Source organism: Tiliqua scincoides, chromosome 2 (genome assembly GCF_035046505.1).
Source record: "Tiliqua scincoides isolate rTilSci1 chromosome 2, rTilSci1.hap2, whole genome shotgun sequence".
Taxonomy (NCBI): Eukaryota; Metazoa; Chordata; class Lepidosauria; order Squamata; family Scincidae; genus Tiliqua; species Tiliqua scincoides.
Genome location: NC_089822.1, coordinates 258792897 through 258810769, shown reverse-complemented (window position 1 = coordinate 258810769; position 17873 = coordinate 258792897). Strand labels below are relative to the sequence as shown.

The following is a 17873-nucleotide window of genomic DNA, read 5'->3' as shown; positions in this document are numbered from 1 at the left end:
TTATCTACAGGTATTAATTACTGGAAAATTTCTTGAACACTGAGGGTTTTCTGTTTTCATTTTGATCTCTTAAAGACCAAAATGTGGTGTTTTATGTGTTTATGTGATTATCAACAAAAACAAACACCTCCCATTATTAGTCCTACAAACTGGGCACCACGGTGGAAAATTCACAGATCTTCTGCAATGGGCAGTCTGTGAAATAGTTATTCCTCAGGTGGTATTTCTTCTGTTGCTCACCGACACCCACCTGCTGTTCTTGTACAGGTCTCAGAAGCTGCCTGAATCCATCCACGGAGTCTTGATCAGCCATGGCCTCAGTCTCACCATCCATGGATGTAGAGGAAGAAGTCAAGTGTCCCATCTGCTTGGAGTACCTGACAGACCCTGTGTCCGTGGACTGTGGCCACAACTTCTGCAAGGACTGCATCACCAACTACTGTGAGAAGTGGAAAGATCTGGGGAACTTGAAGTGTGCCCTTTGCAAAGCTAAAATCAGGAGAGGAAATTTCTGGCCAAACTGGCAAATATAGTAGAAAAAATTAAATGTCTCTCATTTTACTGGGGAATAGAGCATTTATGTTTGAGACACAAGGAAAAACTCCACCTGTTCTGCAAAGAAGACCAGGAGTTGTTGTGTCTGATTTGTGAGAGATCCCCAGAACATCGATCACATACTTTCCTGCTTTTGGAAGAGGCTGCCAAGGAATGCAAGGTGAGTGAACGTATATCTCAAGGGCCAGTGATGGGTGTAACATGCAGCTTGGTTGGAGAGAAGTCCTTGTGGGAAGACTTGCAACCTGGAGGCCCACAGCAGGAAAAGGGTTTGCCTGCTCCAGGTTATGACACATCTTTAGAATCAGTGCTCCTGATGTCAGGATTGGACACAAGGGGAGGTTGAAGGTCATTCTTTCCCATCTCCCTCTCAGGGATAAACACTAATTGACTTCTAGTCCCAACTGCAATCTCCTTCTGCGTATGTAAGATACCATTATCAGACACCAAGTCCAGAGACCTGCCCAGAAAGCACTGAAATGCAAGGAACAAGCATACACCTCAACTGCTTTCCCATTCTTATGCAGAGTTCAAACACTCCTTTAGATAGTAAACCCCCTTCCCTCCCCTGAAAAAGAATCCAAACAGAAACGTTTCTCTTTGCTGCAGGACCAATTGTGTAGCTGTCTGGAAGATCTGAGGAAGGAGCGAGAGAGAATTCTGGCAAGCAAAGCAAGAACAGAAAAGGAAAGCCGAGACCTGCTCGTAAGTGTTCCTGTTGCATTGGAAGTGAACAGCTACTAGAACCCATATCTGTAAACAATAATACAGGTGTTTATATACCGCCTTTCTTGGTCATCAGATTTCTCCTCAGACTTTATTCAAGGCCGTTTACATAGGCAGGCTATTTGAATCCCCGCAGGGATTTTTACAACTGAAAGAAGGTTCTATCTTTCAAGAACCACAACATTCAGATGTTTCTTTCTGATCTGGTTTCACATTCTGGCCTCCATCCTCCCATGCTCAGAGCAGTTGGAATAACTTGGCTCAGCTTGTCAGCTGCTTCAAGGTCACACGGTGCCAGTGGCCTCGAACTGGCGACCTGCGGATGTTATCTTCAGGCAAACGGAGGCTCTACCCTCTAGACCAAGGGTGTCCAAAGTGTTTGGCAGGAGGGCCGCATGAGCTTTCTGACACTGTGTTGGGGGCAGGGGGAAAAATCTGAATAAATTTGCATAAGTTTATATAAATGAATATATTAAAGATGAACTTATATGAATGAATGAATAGCAATATTCATTGCAATCTATTGCAATCTTGCAATAGCTCAAGGCCTATAAAAGGCCTTGCACAAAACAATGCTGGCCTTTCCTTTGCTGCCGCTACTGCATCACAGACATGAAACAAAAAGCAGTGGCATTAGCATAAAAGCCCTTGTATACGAAGTTCCCCCAAATGGGCTGCTTATTAGCTCCTCTATCCCTGCAGCCTCTCACTGTGCTGAACTCTCTATCAGATCCCATTCATGCTTCCATTCCCATTTCCTACTGCTACTGTCACTAGCTTTTTGTTCTCTAACCTTCCTATCCTCATCCCATAGTGATGAGGAGTTCCAAACCGGATGCCCCTCAGCTCCTGTTGGGTTTCCCTCATGGGTCAGTTTAGACTTGCCATGTCCATGTTTAGACAGCCATGACTTTGTGTACCTTGGCTCAACGATCTCTGACACTCTTTCTCTTGATACCGAGCTAAACAAGCGCATCGGTAAAGCAGCTACCACGTTTTCCAGACTCACAAAGAGAGTCTGGTCCAACAAGAAGCTGACAGAACATACCAAGATCCAGGTCTACAGAGCTTGCGTCCTGAGTACACTTCTGTACTGCAGCGAGTCATGGACTCTTCGCTCACAACAGGAGAGGAAACTGAACGCTTTCCACATGCGCTGCCTCCGACGCATTCTCGGCATCACCTGGCAGGACAAAGTTCCAAACAACACAGTCCTGGAACGTGCTGGAATCCCTAGCATGTATGCACTGCTGAAACAGACGCCTGCGTTGGCTCGGTCATGTTGTGAGAATGGATGATGGCCGGATCCCAAAGAATCTCCTCTATGGAGAACTCGTGCAAGGAAAGCGCCCTACAGGTAGACCACAGCTGCGATACAAGGACATCTGCAAGAGGGATCTGAAGGCCTTAGGAGTGGACCTCAACAAGTGGGAAACCCTGGCCTCTGAGCGGCCCGCTGGGAGGCAGGCTGTGCAACATGGCCTTTCCCAGTTTGAAGAGACACTTTGCCAACAGTCTGAGGCTAAGAGGCAGAGAAGGAAGGCCCATAGCCAGGGAGACAGGCCAGGGACAGACTGCACTTGCTCCCGGTGTGGAAGGGATTGTCACTCCCGGATTGGCCTTTTCAGCCACACTAGACGCTGTGCCAGAACCACCTTTCAGAGCGTGATACCATAGTCTTTCGAGACTGAAGGTTGCCAATACAATACAGTTTAGAAGCTCTTTTGCCAGCTTTTTAACGTTATGTGCCAGCAGTCTGGTTCCATTCTGGTTCAAGTGAAGCCTGTCCCTCTTGTACAGGCCCTGATTGTCGAAAATGTTCCCCAGTGCCTAACAAATCTAAACCCCTCCTCTTTATACCACTGTCCAATCCACGCATTGAGACCCCTGATCTTGGCCTGCCTAACTGGCCCTGCATGTAGAACAGGCAGCACTTCCAAGGATTGGAGAAATTTCTGGAGGAAAAGTTCATTACAGGATACAAGTCATGGTAGGTATGTGCAAGCTCTTGGTTTTGGAGACAGGCTGCCTCTGATAGCCAGATGCAGGGGAGGGCTTTTTAACGTTATGTGCCAGCAGTCTGGTTCCATTCTGGTTCAAGTGAAGCCTGTCCCTCTTGTACAGGCCCTGATTGTCGAAAATGTTCCCCAGTGCCTAACAAATCTAAACCCCTCCTCTTTATACCACTGTCCAATCCACGCATTGAGACCCCTGATCTTGGCCTGCCTAACTGGCCCTGCATGTAGAACAGGCAGCACTTCCAAGGATTGGAGAAATTTCTGGAGGAAAAGTTCATTACAGGATACAAGTCATGGTAGGTATGTGCAAATTCCTGGTTTTATAGGTAGGCTGCCTCTGAGTGCCAGATGCAGGGGAGGGCACCGGGGTGTGCTCCCTGGGGCATTTGGTGGACCACTGTGAGATACAGAAAGCTGGACTAGATGGACCTTTGGCCTGATCCAGCAGGGCTCTTCTTATGTTCTTAACGCTACCTTTGGGGTCCTGGATTTAAGCTTCCCACTCAATAGCCTAAATATTCCTGACATTTCTCTCCTTTCCTCTTTACAACTGCTTATTGCAGGGACAAATAGAAGAAAAGAAGACAACGACAGAGGCTGTTTTCAACCAACTACACCAGTTTCTGGAGAAACAAAAGATGTCTCTCCTCTGGCAGTTGGAAGAGCTGGAGAAGGAAATTGCAACCAGAAGAGAGAAGCACATGGCCAGGCTGGTGGAGGAACTGTCCTCCCTTGAAGGTCTAATCCAGCAGATGGAGGAGAAATGCCAGCAGCCAGCAAGTGAGCTCCTGCAGGTGAGAGGGGGTAGAAATAGCTCCGGTTCCTCCCCAGGGGAAGAAACTGCTCTGTGCTTCCTTGACCTACACAAGAATGAAGGACTCAGTGTGTTGTGCTGATGAAGAGCCTAATCTGGAGATACGCATGCCGGCTTACCACCAGTGTGCACTGTCATAAGGTGCACTTGCAGGGCTTAGCACCAGCCGAGCACCAGAGCTAGTTCAGCATGAACCAGAGCTGGGCTTGCACTGGTGGAAAGCTGCTGCTCTGCCGCTTTGTGATCATCTGAACCCCAGGGCAGTGGAGAGGTAGGTGGGGACGTGGGGGGAGCGGTGAGGCAGCATCTCAGGGCAAGGGGAGGTGGGGAGAGGGGTGGGGAGATTTTGTGCTGGGGGGAGGGGGCCGGGTGGGGGGAGGGTAGGACCTGCGGAACTCAGTTCCACCAGATCCTGAACTCCTTGTTGGGCTGCATGGTCTGAGATGGAACACTTTGATTCTGCTGAAGCTCCAGAGCTACTGCAGAACCCCATTGTGGGGCCACTTTCCTTATCTGGAGAAAGGGAACAAACATCCCCTTCCCTGGAGGAGCCACCAGAAGCTGCCCTGTGGTGCTCAGGATGCCGCACCAGCTGTTTTCAGCACCACGTCAGTCCCACACGCCAGGCAGCTCAGGCCTGGGCTGAAAGACCTCTCTTAGGTACATGCGCACTCAAGAGAAATCAGTCCATTTTATTTCAGTGTGGCCTGCAGGTTCCAAAGATTCTGGAATCTGTTCTCATGGCTACTTCCTGACCACTGCTTTCCCTCCAGCTCTGCTCAGTTCTGCTGCTCTCAAGCCCCGCTAATGGGCTTCTGTGGTGCTCCAGTGGAGCCTCACCCACTGTCCAGGGTCTGTGCAGAGAAAGAGAGACCCGGGCCATCTGGAACGCATATGCTGGAGGCCTGATCATGGAGGGGAATCCCTGCCTGGGCATTCCCGAATCTCACCCTGAAGAAGACAAGAATGAATGGGAAGCATGGGCCTGAGTGACTGCCCTGGATTGCTGGTCAGCAAAGGATTTATGGGGGGGGGGGTGTCCTAGCTGAGCAAGGGAGAGGGACGTGAAAGGGGAGCAGTGTCATCTCCACACTCAGCGAAAGATGTCCTGGGTGTCTCTTCTTTCTCATACTTGGTTTCAACAACAGCAGGGGAAGCTCAAGCAGAGCCCTCCCCTTGGCGGTGTTCCAAACCACTGTGGCTCCTGGGGCCACACCTCCAGGGGTGCTACCCCCAGCTGGAGGTGCCAAACCCCATGCCCACTGCATCCCGCTGGAACCGTTCTGAGAGCCAGATATGCTGCCTGCGGTTTCCTTGGAAGTGACTATTTTTTGGATTTAGAAGGCCGTGCGTGGCTTCCCTGGCCCTCAGAATACCTGTGGGAGGGAGCCCTCGGGGCAGCCCTCAGATTGGCAGACTGATCCTTATCGGCAACCAACTGAGTGCCATGGAAGGGGGCAATGGATGGATGCACGGCAAGCGTGGTGTCTGGGGTATTTGACCCCCTTGCTCCCTGAAGATATGCCTCTGCCTCCCCTTCTATCTTATACTGATGGAGATCCCAGGTTGCGGACAGAGGTCAAGGCCATTAGCTGGGTCTGACAATAGATCAGGAGGTGTGACACAGAATTGATGGATCAGGACAAGAAAAAGAAAACTTTTCTTTGCCCAGCTTGTGATTATTCTGTGCAGCTGCACCTCAGTCTTTGAGTGGAGTGTGGAAGATGGATCACTACCAACTGGACAGTGGAGGACCAGAGAGCACCTCTGTGAAGGGTGTGAAAAGTCTGACTTGCTTGTGGCAGGCGCTGAGATCTTTTTCTTTTTTCCCCCAGGATATTAGGAAGACCTTGCAGAGGTACGTGGATCCCACTCGTTTCCCTTCTTGTCACCTGATGTTGGGAATGGTCTGTTAAGAACGTGGCTCTTGGGGAGAGAATGCAGGACTCCCCACCCTCCAGTGCTCCACTCAGGGCCTTCTTTACAACATTCCATCTGCACATCCATCAGGGCTGCCAGACATCTGTCCCCTTCCCTCAGCTACAAAGGCGCCTGCTGTACCTGTTGTATTTTATATCCATTTACACTAAGAACATAAGAAGAGCCCCACTGGATCAGGCCAAAGGCCCATCTAGTCCAACTTCCTGTATCTCACAGTGGCCCCAGGGAGCACACAAGACACCAGACACAACCTGTGGCCTGATGCCCTCCCCTGCATCTGGCTATCAGAGGCAGCCTGTCTCCAAAACCAAGAGCTTGCACATACCTACTATGACTTGTAATCTGTAATGAACTTCTCCAGAAATTTGTCCAATCCCCACTTAAAGGCATCCAGGCAAGATGCCATAACCACTTCTTGTGGCAAGGTGTTCCACAAACTAATTACATGCTGGGTAAAGGAATATTTTCTTCTGTCTGTCCTAACTCTCCCAACACTCAATTTTTATGGATGTCCTCTGGTTCTAGTGTTATGCGAGAGGGAAAAGAGCGTCTCTCTATCCACTCTGTTCACCCCCTGCATGATTTGGTATGTCTCAATCATGCGCCTCAGGCACCTGTTTTCTAGACTGAAGAGTCCCAAACGCTGTAGCCTTTCCTCATAGGGAAGGTGCCCCAGCCCAGTAATCATTTCAGTTGCTCTCTTTTGCACCTTTTCCAACTCCACTATATCCTTTTTGAGATGTGGCTACGAGAACTAGACACAATACTCCAGGTGTGGCCTAACCATCGATTTGTACAAAGGCATTACAATATTAGCCATCTTATTATCAGTGCCTTTCCTAATGATCCCAAGCATGGAATTAGCCCTCTTCGCTGCCACCGCACATTGGGTCGACACTTTCATAGAGCTGTCCACCAGCACCCCAAGAGCTCTCTCCTGATCTGTCACAGACAGCTCAGAACCCATTAGCCTATATGTAGAGTTTTGATTCTTTGCCCCAATGTGCATGACTTTACATTTATTTACATTGAAACGCATCTGCCATTTTGCTGCCCAGTCTCCCAGTTTGGAGAGATCCTTCCGGAGCTCTTCACAATCTCTTCTGGTCTTCACCACTCGGAAAAGTTTGGTGTCATCTGCAAACTTGGCCACCTCGCTGCTTAGCCCTGCCTCCAGGTCATTTATGAACAGGTTGAAGAGCACTGGTCCCAGGACAGATCCTTGGGGCACACCTCTTTCCACTGTGAAAACTGCCCACTGACACCCACTCCCTGCTTCCTGAACCCCAACCAGTTCCTAATCCAGGATAGGACCTGCCTTCTAATTCCCTGACTGTGGAACTTTCTCAGCAGTCTTTGGTGAGGGACCATGTCAAACGCCTTCTGAATGTCCAGATATATAATGTCCACAGGTTCTCCCACATCCACATGCCTGCTGAACTTTTCAAAAAATTCTAAAGTGTTTGAGAGGCAAGACTTACCCTTACAGAAGTCAGGCTGATTCTCCCTCAGCAAGACTTGTTTGTCTATGTGTTTTAAGATTTTATCTTTGATGAGGCATTCCACCATCTTACCTGGAACAGACGTTAGGCTGACCGGTCTATACTTTCCCGGGCCTCCCCCTCCTTCCCTTTTTAAAGATTGGTGTGATATTTGCTGTCCTTCAATCTTATGGCACCATGGCTGTTTCCAGGGATAAGTTGTATATTTTAGTCAAGAGATCAGCATCTTCATTCTTCAGTTCCTTAATAACTCTTGGGTGGATGCCATCAGGGCCGGGTGACTTATTGATCTCTAATTTGTCTATTACAGATACAGGTAAGGAAAATCGGTTAGGGCTGGGACTACGCAGGTTACAGATGAGGCCATTGATTACAACATACATAAGTCCAAAAAAAAGAAAAGAAAAAAAATTGATCATGTCTATAAACAGGTTATTCATCAATACTAAAATTATCATATTTGTTAATCTACTGATTAATAACTTAACTAAACAATCAATATTTATCTAAAATTATCTATTCAATCATAAAAAGGCTTCACATTTTTACTTATATGCTCTTGTCACTAAACTAAAATTTAAAATAAAATATTTCTTATCTAACTCTTAATTTCTGAGGTTGCATTTAAGAGGAATGTTTCCAGTTTAAATGGTAATACACACTTCAATATCTCTTGTAACAGTTTATATATCATTTTCCAATATTTCTTTGCTTTTTTGCATATCCACCATATATAATAAATTCCCTCAATTTTTTACTTAACCAACATTTGTTTGATGACCCAGGGTACATTTTTACGATTTTCTCTGGAATTAAATACCATCTATAAAATATTTTATATAATTTCTTTTTTAAAGCATAACCCTTTTAGTTACCTTAATACCACTTTAGTCTTAACAATATTTGTGTTCCAAGTTTCCATTTACTTTGATTTAATATAATTAATGGAATTGGTCTTTAATTTGTCAATTAGATCTGAAACATCTTCTCTTTTAACTTCTACCCGACTTAATTCCTTGGTCAAGAGGGGCTGTTCAGGCGGCGGTATCTGCCCAAGGTGTTCCGTCATGAAGACAGATGCAAAGAACTCATTTAATTTCTCAGCCATTTCTTTTACCTCCCCTTTCTCTCCCTCACCATCCGGGGGGCCAACTGCTTCTCTGGTGGGTTTCTTGCTTCTAACATATTTGAAGAAGTTTTTATTATTCCCCTTAATGTTACTGGCCATGCGTTCCTCATAGTCTCTCTTGGCCTCCCGTACCACCTTCTGACATTTCTTTTGCCACAGTTTATGTTCCTTTTTATTCTCCTTATTAGGGCAAGACTTCCATTTATGGAAGGAAGTTTCCTTGTCCTTTACAGCCTCTCTGTCTTGACTTGTTAGCCATGTGGACACCCTCCTGGACTTAGTCAAGCCCTTCTTCCTTTGCGGTATACACTTCTGCTGGGCCTCTATTACTGTTGTTTTAAACAGCTTCAATGCACTCTGGAGAGACTGGATCCTCTTTACCTTCCCTTTCAACTTCTTCCTAACCAGTATCCTCATTTGAGGGAAGTCCGCCCTTCGGAAGTCAAGGGTTTTTGTGTCAGATTTGTTTGGCACTCTTCCCCGATTCATGGTGAAACTAATTGCAGCATGGTCACTCTTCCCCAACAGCTCTCTAACCAGGCCCTGTGTGCCACACAATATTAAATCCAGAGTCGCCTGTCCTCTGGTGGGCTCCATGACTAGTTTCTCTAAACCACAGTCATTTAGCATGTCAAGAAAACTGGTTTCTCTTTCATGAACAGAGCACGAATTGATCAAGTCGACGTGAAGATAATTGAAGTCCCCCATGATTACCACCCTGTCCCTCCTCGACACCTCCCTGATCTGTTTCCTCATTTCAAGGTCCTCTACTGGTTTCTGGTCCGGAGGACGATAGCAAGCCCCCACTATTACATCGCTCCTCAAACCTGATAATTTAACCCACAGAGATTGTATGGTGGAGTCGGACCTGCCTTCAATATCTACTTTGCTGGACTCCACCTCTTCTTTAACACAAATGGCCACCCCACCACCAACATGCCCCTCTCTGTCCCTCCTGTAGAGTTTATAGCCTGGGATTGCGGTATCCCACTGTTTCTCCGCATTCCACCATGTTTGTGTTATGCCCACTATATCAATGATTTCCCTAGTCACCAAACATTCCAGTTCCTCCATCTTTGCTCGGAGACTTTGGGTATTAGCATAAAAGCACTTGTATACTGCCATTGCTAGAGAAGCCTCCTCACCTGAACACCTCTCATCTGTTCTTGCCTGTGCCTTCAGGGTTTCTGCTCTTTTCTTCTCCTGCATGTCATCCTTTTACTCCAGTCAGTAATTCCAGTTGTGTGGATTGTGAGATCAGATGTCTTCTTCCTCCACATTAGGTATGAGAAGAAAGCATTCTGGAATCCTGTGGCTTTTCCTCCTGAACTGACCTGCAGAATCTGGGGATTCTTTGATGTAAAACCCCTTTTGGAGGGTGTCATGGAACAATTCCCAGGTAATCAAGAATGATGTACAAGGAGGCATATGATGGGCAGGTTTTGATAGGACTTCTCATGGTGCAAGGGCTGAGAGGAAGGTGGGGAGAGCTCATCAAGGTTCAAAAACAGATTTTTCTTTTTGCAACTTTATTAGTAGAACAACTGTGTTTGTCTGAATGTCACCCTGTGAGCAGCAGGGACTGAGCAGAGCACCGCCTCCCCCCAACCAGGGAGACAGATGCCCCTGGTAAAGATAGAGGCAAGGGGGGGGGGGACCCAAAGGGAATGCAAGCCTGAAAATAAGTTAGCTCACCATTCTTTAAGCCCCAGCATGGCAAACTTCCCTGCACCTGCACCCAGTTCAGAGAGCACCTGAGAGCCCTATGCTATGCATGTCCACTCAGAAGCAAGTCCCACCAGTTGTGTAGCTAAGGGGGTGCAGGGTGTGGCAGTTGCACCAGGCATCTAGTTTTAGGGGGGCAAGAAGCTGAGCTTGATACTAGTGGCCAAAATTGTGAAAAACTTGATAGGTACGAATAATACCACCATGTTATATATCATTGGAAAGGTAATTTAATGCAGAATGCAATGAAACAAACCTCATTGGAATATCTGTATTCTATCAAAAGTTATGACCAATTAACCAGAAAATGAAAACACAATAGCCTTATGGAACAGAAAGTGGATTTTTTTTAACTCAAAACTGACCTCTGAGACTGATTGTTCTGAGAGCCAATGAGACGTTATATGATACAACATGGAACCAAGACGGTGTTCATATGAGTCTGCTCTTATTTCCATGTATCATAATTCAGTCACCCTGCTAACCGGGTAAAGAGGCACTTTTTCAAGTGGAGCATCTCTTATATTGAGCAGGGGGAGAATTACTGTCCCTCTTCAGCCCAGCACAGTGTCTCTAACCAATTAGGGGCACACTTTCAATTTAGTTAAATTTGATTTTGTCGTGGGGAGGGGGCTACAAAATCTTCTTTGACCGTAGGTAGTAGATAGACGCATTAGCTATGCCACTGTCTGAGGGGTGGCGGCAGAGCAAGTAGGTGGCAAGCTTCTGGGGGGAGGAGGCAGGTTTCCCCCCAATTTTCACTTCTTTAAAAACCTGGGTGTGATGTCACTTCCGGGGCATCATTTTGAGCTTGGCACAGGGCTACACGATCATTAGCTATGCCACTGAGTCCCACCATAGTGAATGAGACCTACTCAGATGGGATTGCAGCCCAAGCACATCTATCTGGAAGCCAGCCCCAGCATAGTCTATGGGGCTACTCCCAGGGAATGTGGTTAGGACTGCAGCCTGAGCCCAAAGCAATGCATCTCTGCTCAGAAGCCAGCCCCACCATAGTCTATGGGGAGTGAGTCCATCCAGCAAACGGGCTCTGTTGGCCACACTCAGACCCCCAAGGGACTGCTTTGCCCCCTCCCTCCCAATCACAGAGGGTAAGTCACGGCCCCCTCAGTCTGCTCCTCCATGTCACCCAGCAACAGCCAGGCAGCCAATCAGCTGCCCATCACCTCCCACCTCTGCCCCATACCTGACTGGTTACCACCCCACAGCCCTTCCTGTCACTGTGGCTCCCGATGACTCTCCTGATTCTGCTTCTCTCTCCTCCTCCCCTTCATTCCTACAGAAAATGTGACTCTGGATCCAGACACCGCTAATGTCTGGCTCGTCCTGTCTGAGGATCACAAAAGTGTGAGATGTGGAGCTGAATGTCAAGATCTGCCCAACAATCCTGAGAGATTTGAGTTTGTGTTTTGTGTGCTGGGCCGTGAGGGCTTCACAGAAGGCAGACACTTCTGGGAGGTCATTGTGGGAGATTTTGGAGTGAGGGCTGTGGGGGTTGCCAAGAAGTGTGTGAGGAGAAAGGGCGAGCCTGATATTAGTCCTGAGGAAGGGGTCTGGGCTGTGGGGAAGTGGGGAGGTCAGTACAGAGTTCTTAATCCCCCTGATGATCCTCCTCTGTCCCTGAGCCAGGAGCACAAGAGGATCCGAGTGACTCTGGACTGTGCTGGGGGGCAGGTGGCCTTTTCTGATGCTGACACAGGAGTTCATCTCTACACTCACTCAGGAGCCTTGTTCTGCGGAGAGACCCTCCTCCCCTTCTTTCATGTGTCAGGTGGAGCCCACCTGAGCCTCTCCCCCGAGGCAGTCACAGCATCTTCTTCACAGGCTCTGCTGGCTTTGCTCTCCAGATCACCCTTATTTTACCACAGCTGCTGTCCTACATAGATACTTCAAGACCCGGCAGCTGCCTGCCTGCCTGTGGAGTCACATGCTGGCAAACCATCTCCCTGCAAGCTGATCAATGTGGAAAGGGAAACAGCTACTCCAATTCACATTTACTCACAAGTAGGCAATGTTTAATGGCTGCTTGCTATGCTGCTGTGACTTTTTTCCCCTGCACTTTAAAACCAGTTTGTTTCCAGGAAAGTGTGGATGGGATTGGACTGCCCAGTATAGTTGTTCATACAAGTAGCCTGCAAATCTGAAATGGATCTTGTACATTTAATCCCAGTCTGTGTGTGGGGAGGGGAGTAATGTGTCTTCTGCCTGTTTTGCTCCTGTGACTATGTCTGCTGACAGCCACAAGCATAGGACACATATGTGCCACTTCTATGACAGTGATTACACCTGATAAAAATGCTGTAAGGTTGGAATTTGGAATAAAAACACATCACACCACTTCCAGTTCCTTTTTTTTTTTTTAAGATAACACCACCATCCATGAAAAATTAAACCATTTTGGACACTTCTAATGATAGCCTAATCTGAGGCAGAAATGGGTGTTCCACTAGGCAGGCCTGTCCCTTGGGGAGGGCAACTCAGGCCCCCACCTGGTTCTGCACATGGAGGGACTGGCAGAGTGCTGCCCCTCCCTTCTGGTCTCCCTGTGTCACTGCCACAAGCAGGCATCTTGGTGAGAAGCAGCTTCAGAAGTGGCGACAGAAGTGCAGGGAAAGGCTGGGGCTGGTCTGTGCCCTCTGCTGTAGTGGAGCACTGAAGGCTGGGCAAAGTCACAGAGAAGGAGAGACCATCTTTGGCATGTTTACTCAGAAGTCAGTCCCATTTGTTTCAATGGCAGTTATTCCCAGGTAGGAGTGTACAGGATGGAGCCTTTAGGCAAGGAAGGCAGTGGTTTAGCCCTACATTAAAATTAATGATAATTAAATACCATCAGTACTTGTTATCTGCTATAGTTAGCTACTGTTTTGCCAGATTCCAAGGCCAAGCTTTGCTTAGAGAACCGATTTCCACTTTCAGCTAATTAGCTCCCCTTCTTTCCCCCTAGTTCTGCCCTGCAGCACTGCTGAACCCCACTACCAGGGTACCTGGCCTGTTCCACCTGCAGAGGTCCTCCTTCCTCCTCTCTCCTGCCAGCAGCTCCTCCTGCCACTACAACAGCACCTTGGTCATCAGCAGGTCTTGGGTGCGGCAGCCACACCCCAGTCTCCAAAGTCCATTCACCCACCTGTCCTTTAGTCAGTTAGTCCATCAGTAGTTCCAGTCCTTCATCAGCCATTAGTTCCTCAGTCCATTAAGCCTTCCCTTCAGTTCTTTCCTTCAAGTTTTTCTCCTTCTCCTACCCAACAAATTCTCCCTTCATCAGGTGCTGCTTTTATCCCTTAATAACCTGGTTGCCTCTAGTGGCTGCAGCTGTGCAGCACACCCTCTACTAGTTAGAGCCCTGAGATTAACCTTATGCTTGCCTGCCAAAGTAAGGGACCACTGTTGGCATCCTATCTCCTCCAGGGATCTTGTGCATTTCCATTAGAGCTTCTTGGAAAACCTAAAGAATATCAAATTAGTGAGTCCTGAATCATTGAGCCTATGGGGAAAAATGGGTAGATTCCCTCAGTGCGCTGAATGTTGTGGCAATGATTTTTCTGTGCTTGCTAACCCTGGATTCATTGAAGGTTGCTGGCCCAACAACAAGGCCTCAGATTTCAGCGGGGGGGGGGGGGGGTTTGCTTCACCAGTCCTCCTCCCCCACCTGTCTCTTGGCTCCTTCCCTTGGTTTGCCCCAGCCCCAGAACAAACCTTAGGTAGTCTTCCAAAGACCTCCCATCATCACCAGGGTTGTGAATGTTCAGCTGGAATGCCCAAGATGGTGGGCATAGTCTGGGAGCAGACACAGATGTGTCCAACTATTCTCCATGGGCCAACCCATGCCTGTTTGATGCGTCTCCAGCCCAGTATTAGTGGATAACAAGAATATAATTGCAGATAAGGAGAGGTAGGTGGCAATTCTACCCCTCGCAGATATAAATAAAACCGACTGTAAGTCATCTGCCACCTCTTGTGCCCCTTGCATGTCAGTTTGCATGAAGGAGTCCCACAGACAGGGTGAAGAATGAGAGTTGCTCTGATCCAGTTGCGACAGGCCTGGGAGTGGGTGGGCAGGAAGGTGCCTGAGGAGAGCAGGGCTCCCCAGGACAGGGGAGTTTTCTATTCAGGCTCTTAAGCAGGGTATGGGAGACTGACTGGAAACTGCTTCTGCCTCTGCTTTCAACAACTGTGGACAACAATGACCTGCAGACAGGTCCAGGTGAGGTGAGATGGCCAAGTTTGCCGATGACACCAAACTCTTCCAAGTGGTAAAGACCAGAAGAGATTGTGAAGAGCTCCAGAAGGATGACTCCAAACTGGGAGAATGGGCTGCAAAATGGCATGTGCTTTTCAATGTAAGTAAATATAAAGTCATGCACATAGGGGCAAAGAATCAAAACTTTAAATTTAGGCTAATGGATTCTGAGCTATCTGAGACAGATCAGGAGAGAGATCTTGGAGTGCTTGTGGACAACTCAATGAAAGTGTCAACCCAAAGTGCGGCGGCAGTGAAGAAGGCTAATTCCAGGCTTGAGATCATTAGAAAAGATATTGAGAATAAGATGGCTAATGTTATAATGCCTTTGTACAAATCAATGGTAAGGCCACACCTGGAGTATTGTGTCCAGTTCTGGTCACCACATCTCAAAAAGTTCTGGTCACCACTCATTTCCACAGTGGAAATGGAAAAGGTGCAAAAGAGAGCCATCAAAAAGATTATTGGCTGGGGCACCTTCCTTATGAGGAAAGGCTACAGCATTTGGGGCTCTTCAGTCTAGAAAAGAGGCGCCTGAGGGGGAACATGATTGAGACATACATAATTACGCAGGGGATGGATACAATGGTTAGAGAGACGCTCTTTTCTCTCTCACATAACACCAGAACCAGGGGACATTCACTAAAATGGAGTGTTGGAAGAGTTAGGACAGACAGAAGAAAATATTTATTTACTCAGAATTGAATGAATCTGTGGAACTCCTTGCTACAGGAAGTGGTGATGGCATCTTGCCTAGATGCCTTAAAAAAGAGATTGGACCAATTTCTGGAGGAAAAGTCCATCAAGGGTTACAAGTCATGGTACGTATGTGCAAGCTCCTGGTTTTAGAGGTAGGCTGCCTCTGACTGCCAGAAGCAGAGGAGGGCACCAGGATGCAGGTTGTGTCTGTTGTCTTGTGTGCTCCCTGAAGCATTTGGTGGGCCATGGTGAGATAAAGGAAGCTGGACTAGATGGGCCTTTGGCCTGATCCAGTGGGGCTCTTCTTATGTTCTTATACCAACCCCATGTCATCCTTCCATCCAGTCCTGTTGCCTGCAGCCTCCTCTGTCTCTATTTTTCTAAAGAGAGAAATCTCTCCAAAGAGGCTCAGGACAAAGTGCATTGGGGGGGGGGGGGAGGAGTGCAAAGTATTTCCGTTTCCTGACTGTGACAGAGATTTATGAAAGGTGCTGTTTTAAAACAGTCTTTTGTCCCCATCATAAAATATGGTGCCTCAGGATACATTCCATATTACAAGCCTCTTCCCCTTTTTATTCTCCTTTGGATGCAATCCTAACCCCTTATGTCAGAGCTGGGTTAGGATTGCGCCCTTTGCTTCCTAGTGTCTTGTTCCCACTTTTTCTTCTTTCTCTCCTTCAGGTGCTTCCTTTATGCCTCTTCATAAAAAGAATATATATTTCATAAATATTTTTTAAAAAGAAAGAGAGATCCTCTCTTTTGGGGCTTCAGTTGAGACTTTCTTTGGTATTTTAGGTTTCTTTAGGGCCACCAGATACCCTTCTGTTTCCATGTCCTTCAGTGCTGCTTTCAACCTTCCTTTTCCTTCTCCCTGTGAAGGTGCAGAACAAACAGAGCCTCATTCATTGTTGCTATTCAGAGAGGCTCTTGGGACATGGCAGGCGGAATCCCCCTTGACTGAAATCTCCAGCTCCAGCTGGTGTCAAAGGCTGCAGCCAAAATGCTGACTGGCCCTGTTTCTCAGAGTGCATGACTCCAAAATGGTTAAACCTCCATAAATGCCCCGTCTCTTTTTCAGCCCAGCTCAGAGTTCTGATTTATTAATTTTAAGGACAACACAAGCTCATTCACAGCCCAATCCTGAGCTGCCTGGTGTGCTTAGGTTTGGTTGCACCGAAAACGGCTGCCGCCGCATCCTACACACCTCAGCCTGCCATGGGCTGCGCCTCAGGAGAAGGGGACTTTCATCCTTTCTCCCGGCTAAGGTAAGCAGCCCCGCAATGGGGCTATTCACTTTACCACCAACCAAAAGCTTGGCCTTAAAGTAAAGGTGTTCATGTAAAGTGCTGAGCCCTCCACGAATGGACAGGATCCACCCGCCTCCTGCCTCCCCGCTCCCTCCCCTCGGCATGCCTCCCACCCGCCCTCTCCCTGCCCCCGCCTCCCCGTCACGCCTTCCCCTGCCCTCTCTCTGCCCCCCGCCGGCCTCCACCCTCCCCAAAACGCCTCCTCCCCACCCCCTCCCCACCCCCACTTACCTTGTTGTGGCTCAGCAGTCTGTGAGACCACTGAGCGGTGGAGGCTGGGCGCCCACCCTGCACTTGCCCAGTGCTAGCCCAGCGCTAGCCCAGCCGAGCTCAGGATTGGGCTCTCATTCATTCATTCATTCATTCATTCATTCATTCATTCAATTTTTACCTTGCTTTTTTCCCCAAAGGACACCCAAGGCAGCTAACAACCAATTAAAATATGTCAAATACATAACTTATAAAATGCACATAAAACTACTGTAAAATACCCCTTAAAAGCCAGTCAGCAGCAGCATAAAAAAACCAACAATCATAAAACATTAAGAGCCCAATCCTGAACAATGTGCGCCGGCTTACTGCTGGCGCACACTGTTGCAAACAAGCCATAAGGCACATTAGCAAGCCTTACCGCCAGGCCTGTGCCCGTGCTAGCCCAGCGCAGAGAGGGCAGAGAGAGGGTGGGGAGGAGTCGTGACGGGAAGGCGGGAGGCTGAGAGGGGGCGGGCGGGAGCCGTGCCGGGGGAGGGAGCGGGGAGGGAGGGAGGCAGGTCCGGTGGAGCTCTGCTATCCTGTCCATTCGTGTGGAGCTTGGTGCCCTACACGAATGCCTTTACCACACTTGAGTAGTCCCATTGCAGGGCTACTTCCCTTACCTGGGAAAAGGGGACGAAAGTCCTCTTCTCCTGAGGTGCCGCCCGCAGTAGCCCATAGCGCACAGGGTCGGGTGGTAGCCGTTTTCAGTGCCACCGAAGCTGCATGCCACGAGAACTCAGGATTGGGCTGTGAAAAGCAGGGGCCAGTCTGTGTCCATCATCTCCTTAGATCTTACAGGGTACTTTTTGGCATAAAAATATCTTCAGGCTTCACTGGAAGATTAATAATGAGGGAGCTGCTCTTGGTCCAATGAGGAGGCAACTGCATAGTAGAGGTGCCACCACCAAGAAGGCCCTATTTCTGACCGACATCCCCCGACCTGT

General features: G+C 48.2%; 1 protein-coding gene across 1 annotated transcript; it reads left to right on the top strand.

Moving 5' to 3' along the window:
* The first annotated feature begins 332 nt into the window (after window positions 1-332).
* LOC136639104 (tripartite motif-containing protein 10-like) lies at window positions 333-12699 on the top strand. Its single transcript, XM_066613127.1, has 7 exons — window positions 333-441; window positions 495-715; window positions 1165-1260; window positions 3863-4093; window positions 5949-5971; window positions 9969-10084; window positions 11714-12699. Exons 1-7 carry the CDS (start codon window positions 333-335, stop codon window positions 12313-12315), a joined length of 1398 nt encoding a protein of 465 aa, XP_066469224.1. The 3' UTR covers window positions 12316-12699.
* Window positions 12700-17873: the final 5174 nt, after the last annotated feature.

Bases quoted from the DNA above. Each gene is read 5' to 3' on its own strand.
- LOC136639104 (XM_066613127.1), top strand. From the start codon at position 333: ATGGATGTAGAGGAAGAAGTCAAGTGTCCCATCTGCTTGGAGTACCTG. The intron at 4,094-5,948 runs GTGAGAGGGGGT...TTTTTCCCCCAG, and splicing joins CAGCAAGTGAGCTCCTGCAG to GATATTAGGAAGACCTTGCA. The intron at 10,085-11,713 runs GTAATCAAGAAT...TCATTCCTACAG, and splicing joins TGTCATGGAACAATTCCCAG to AAAATGTGACTCTGGATCCA.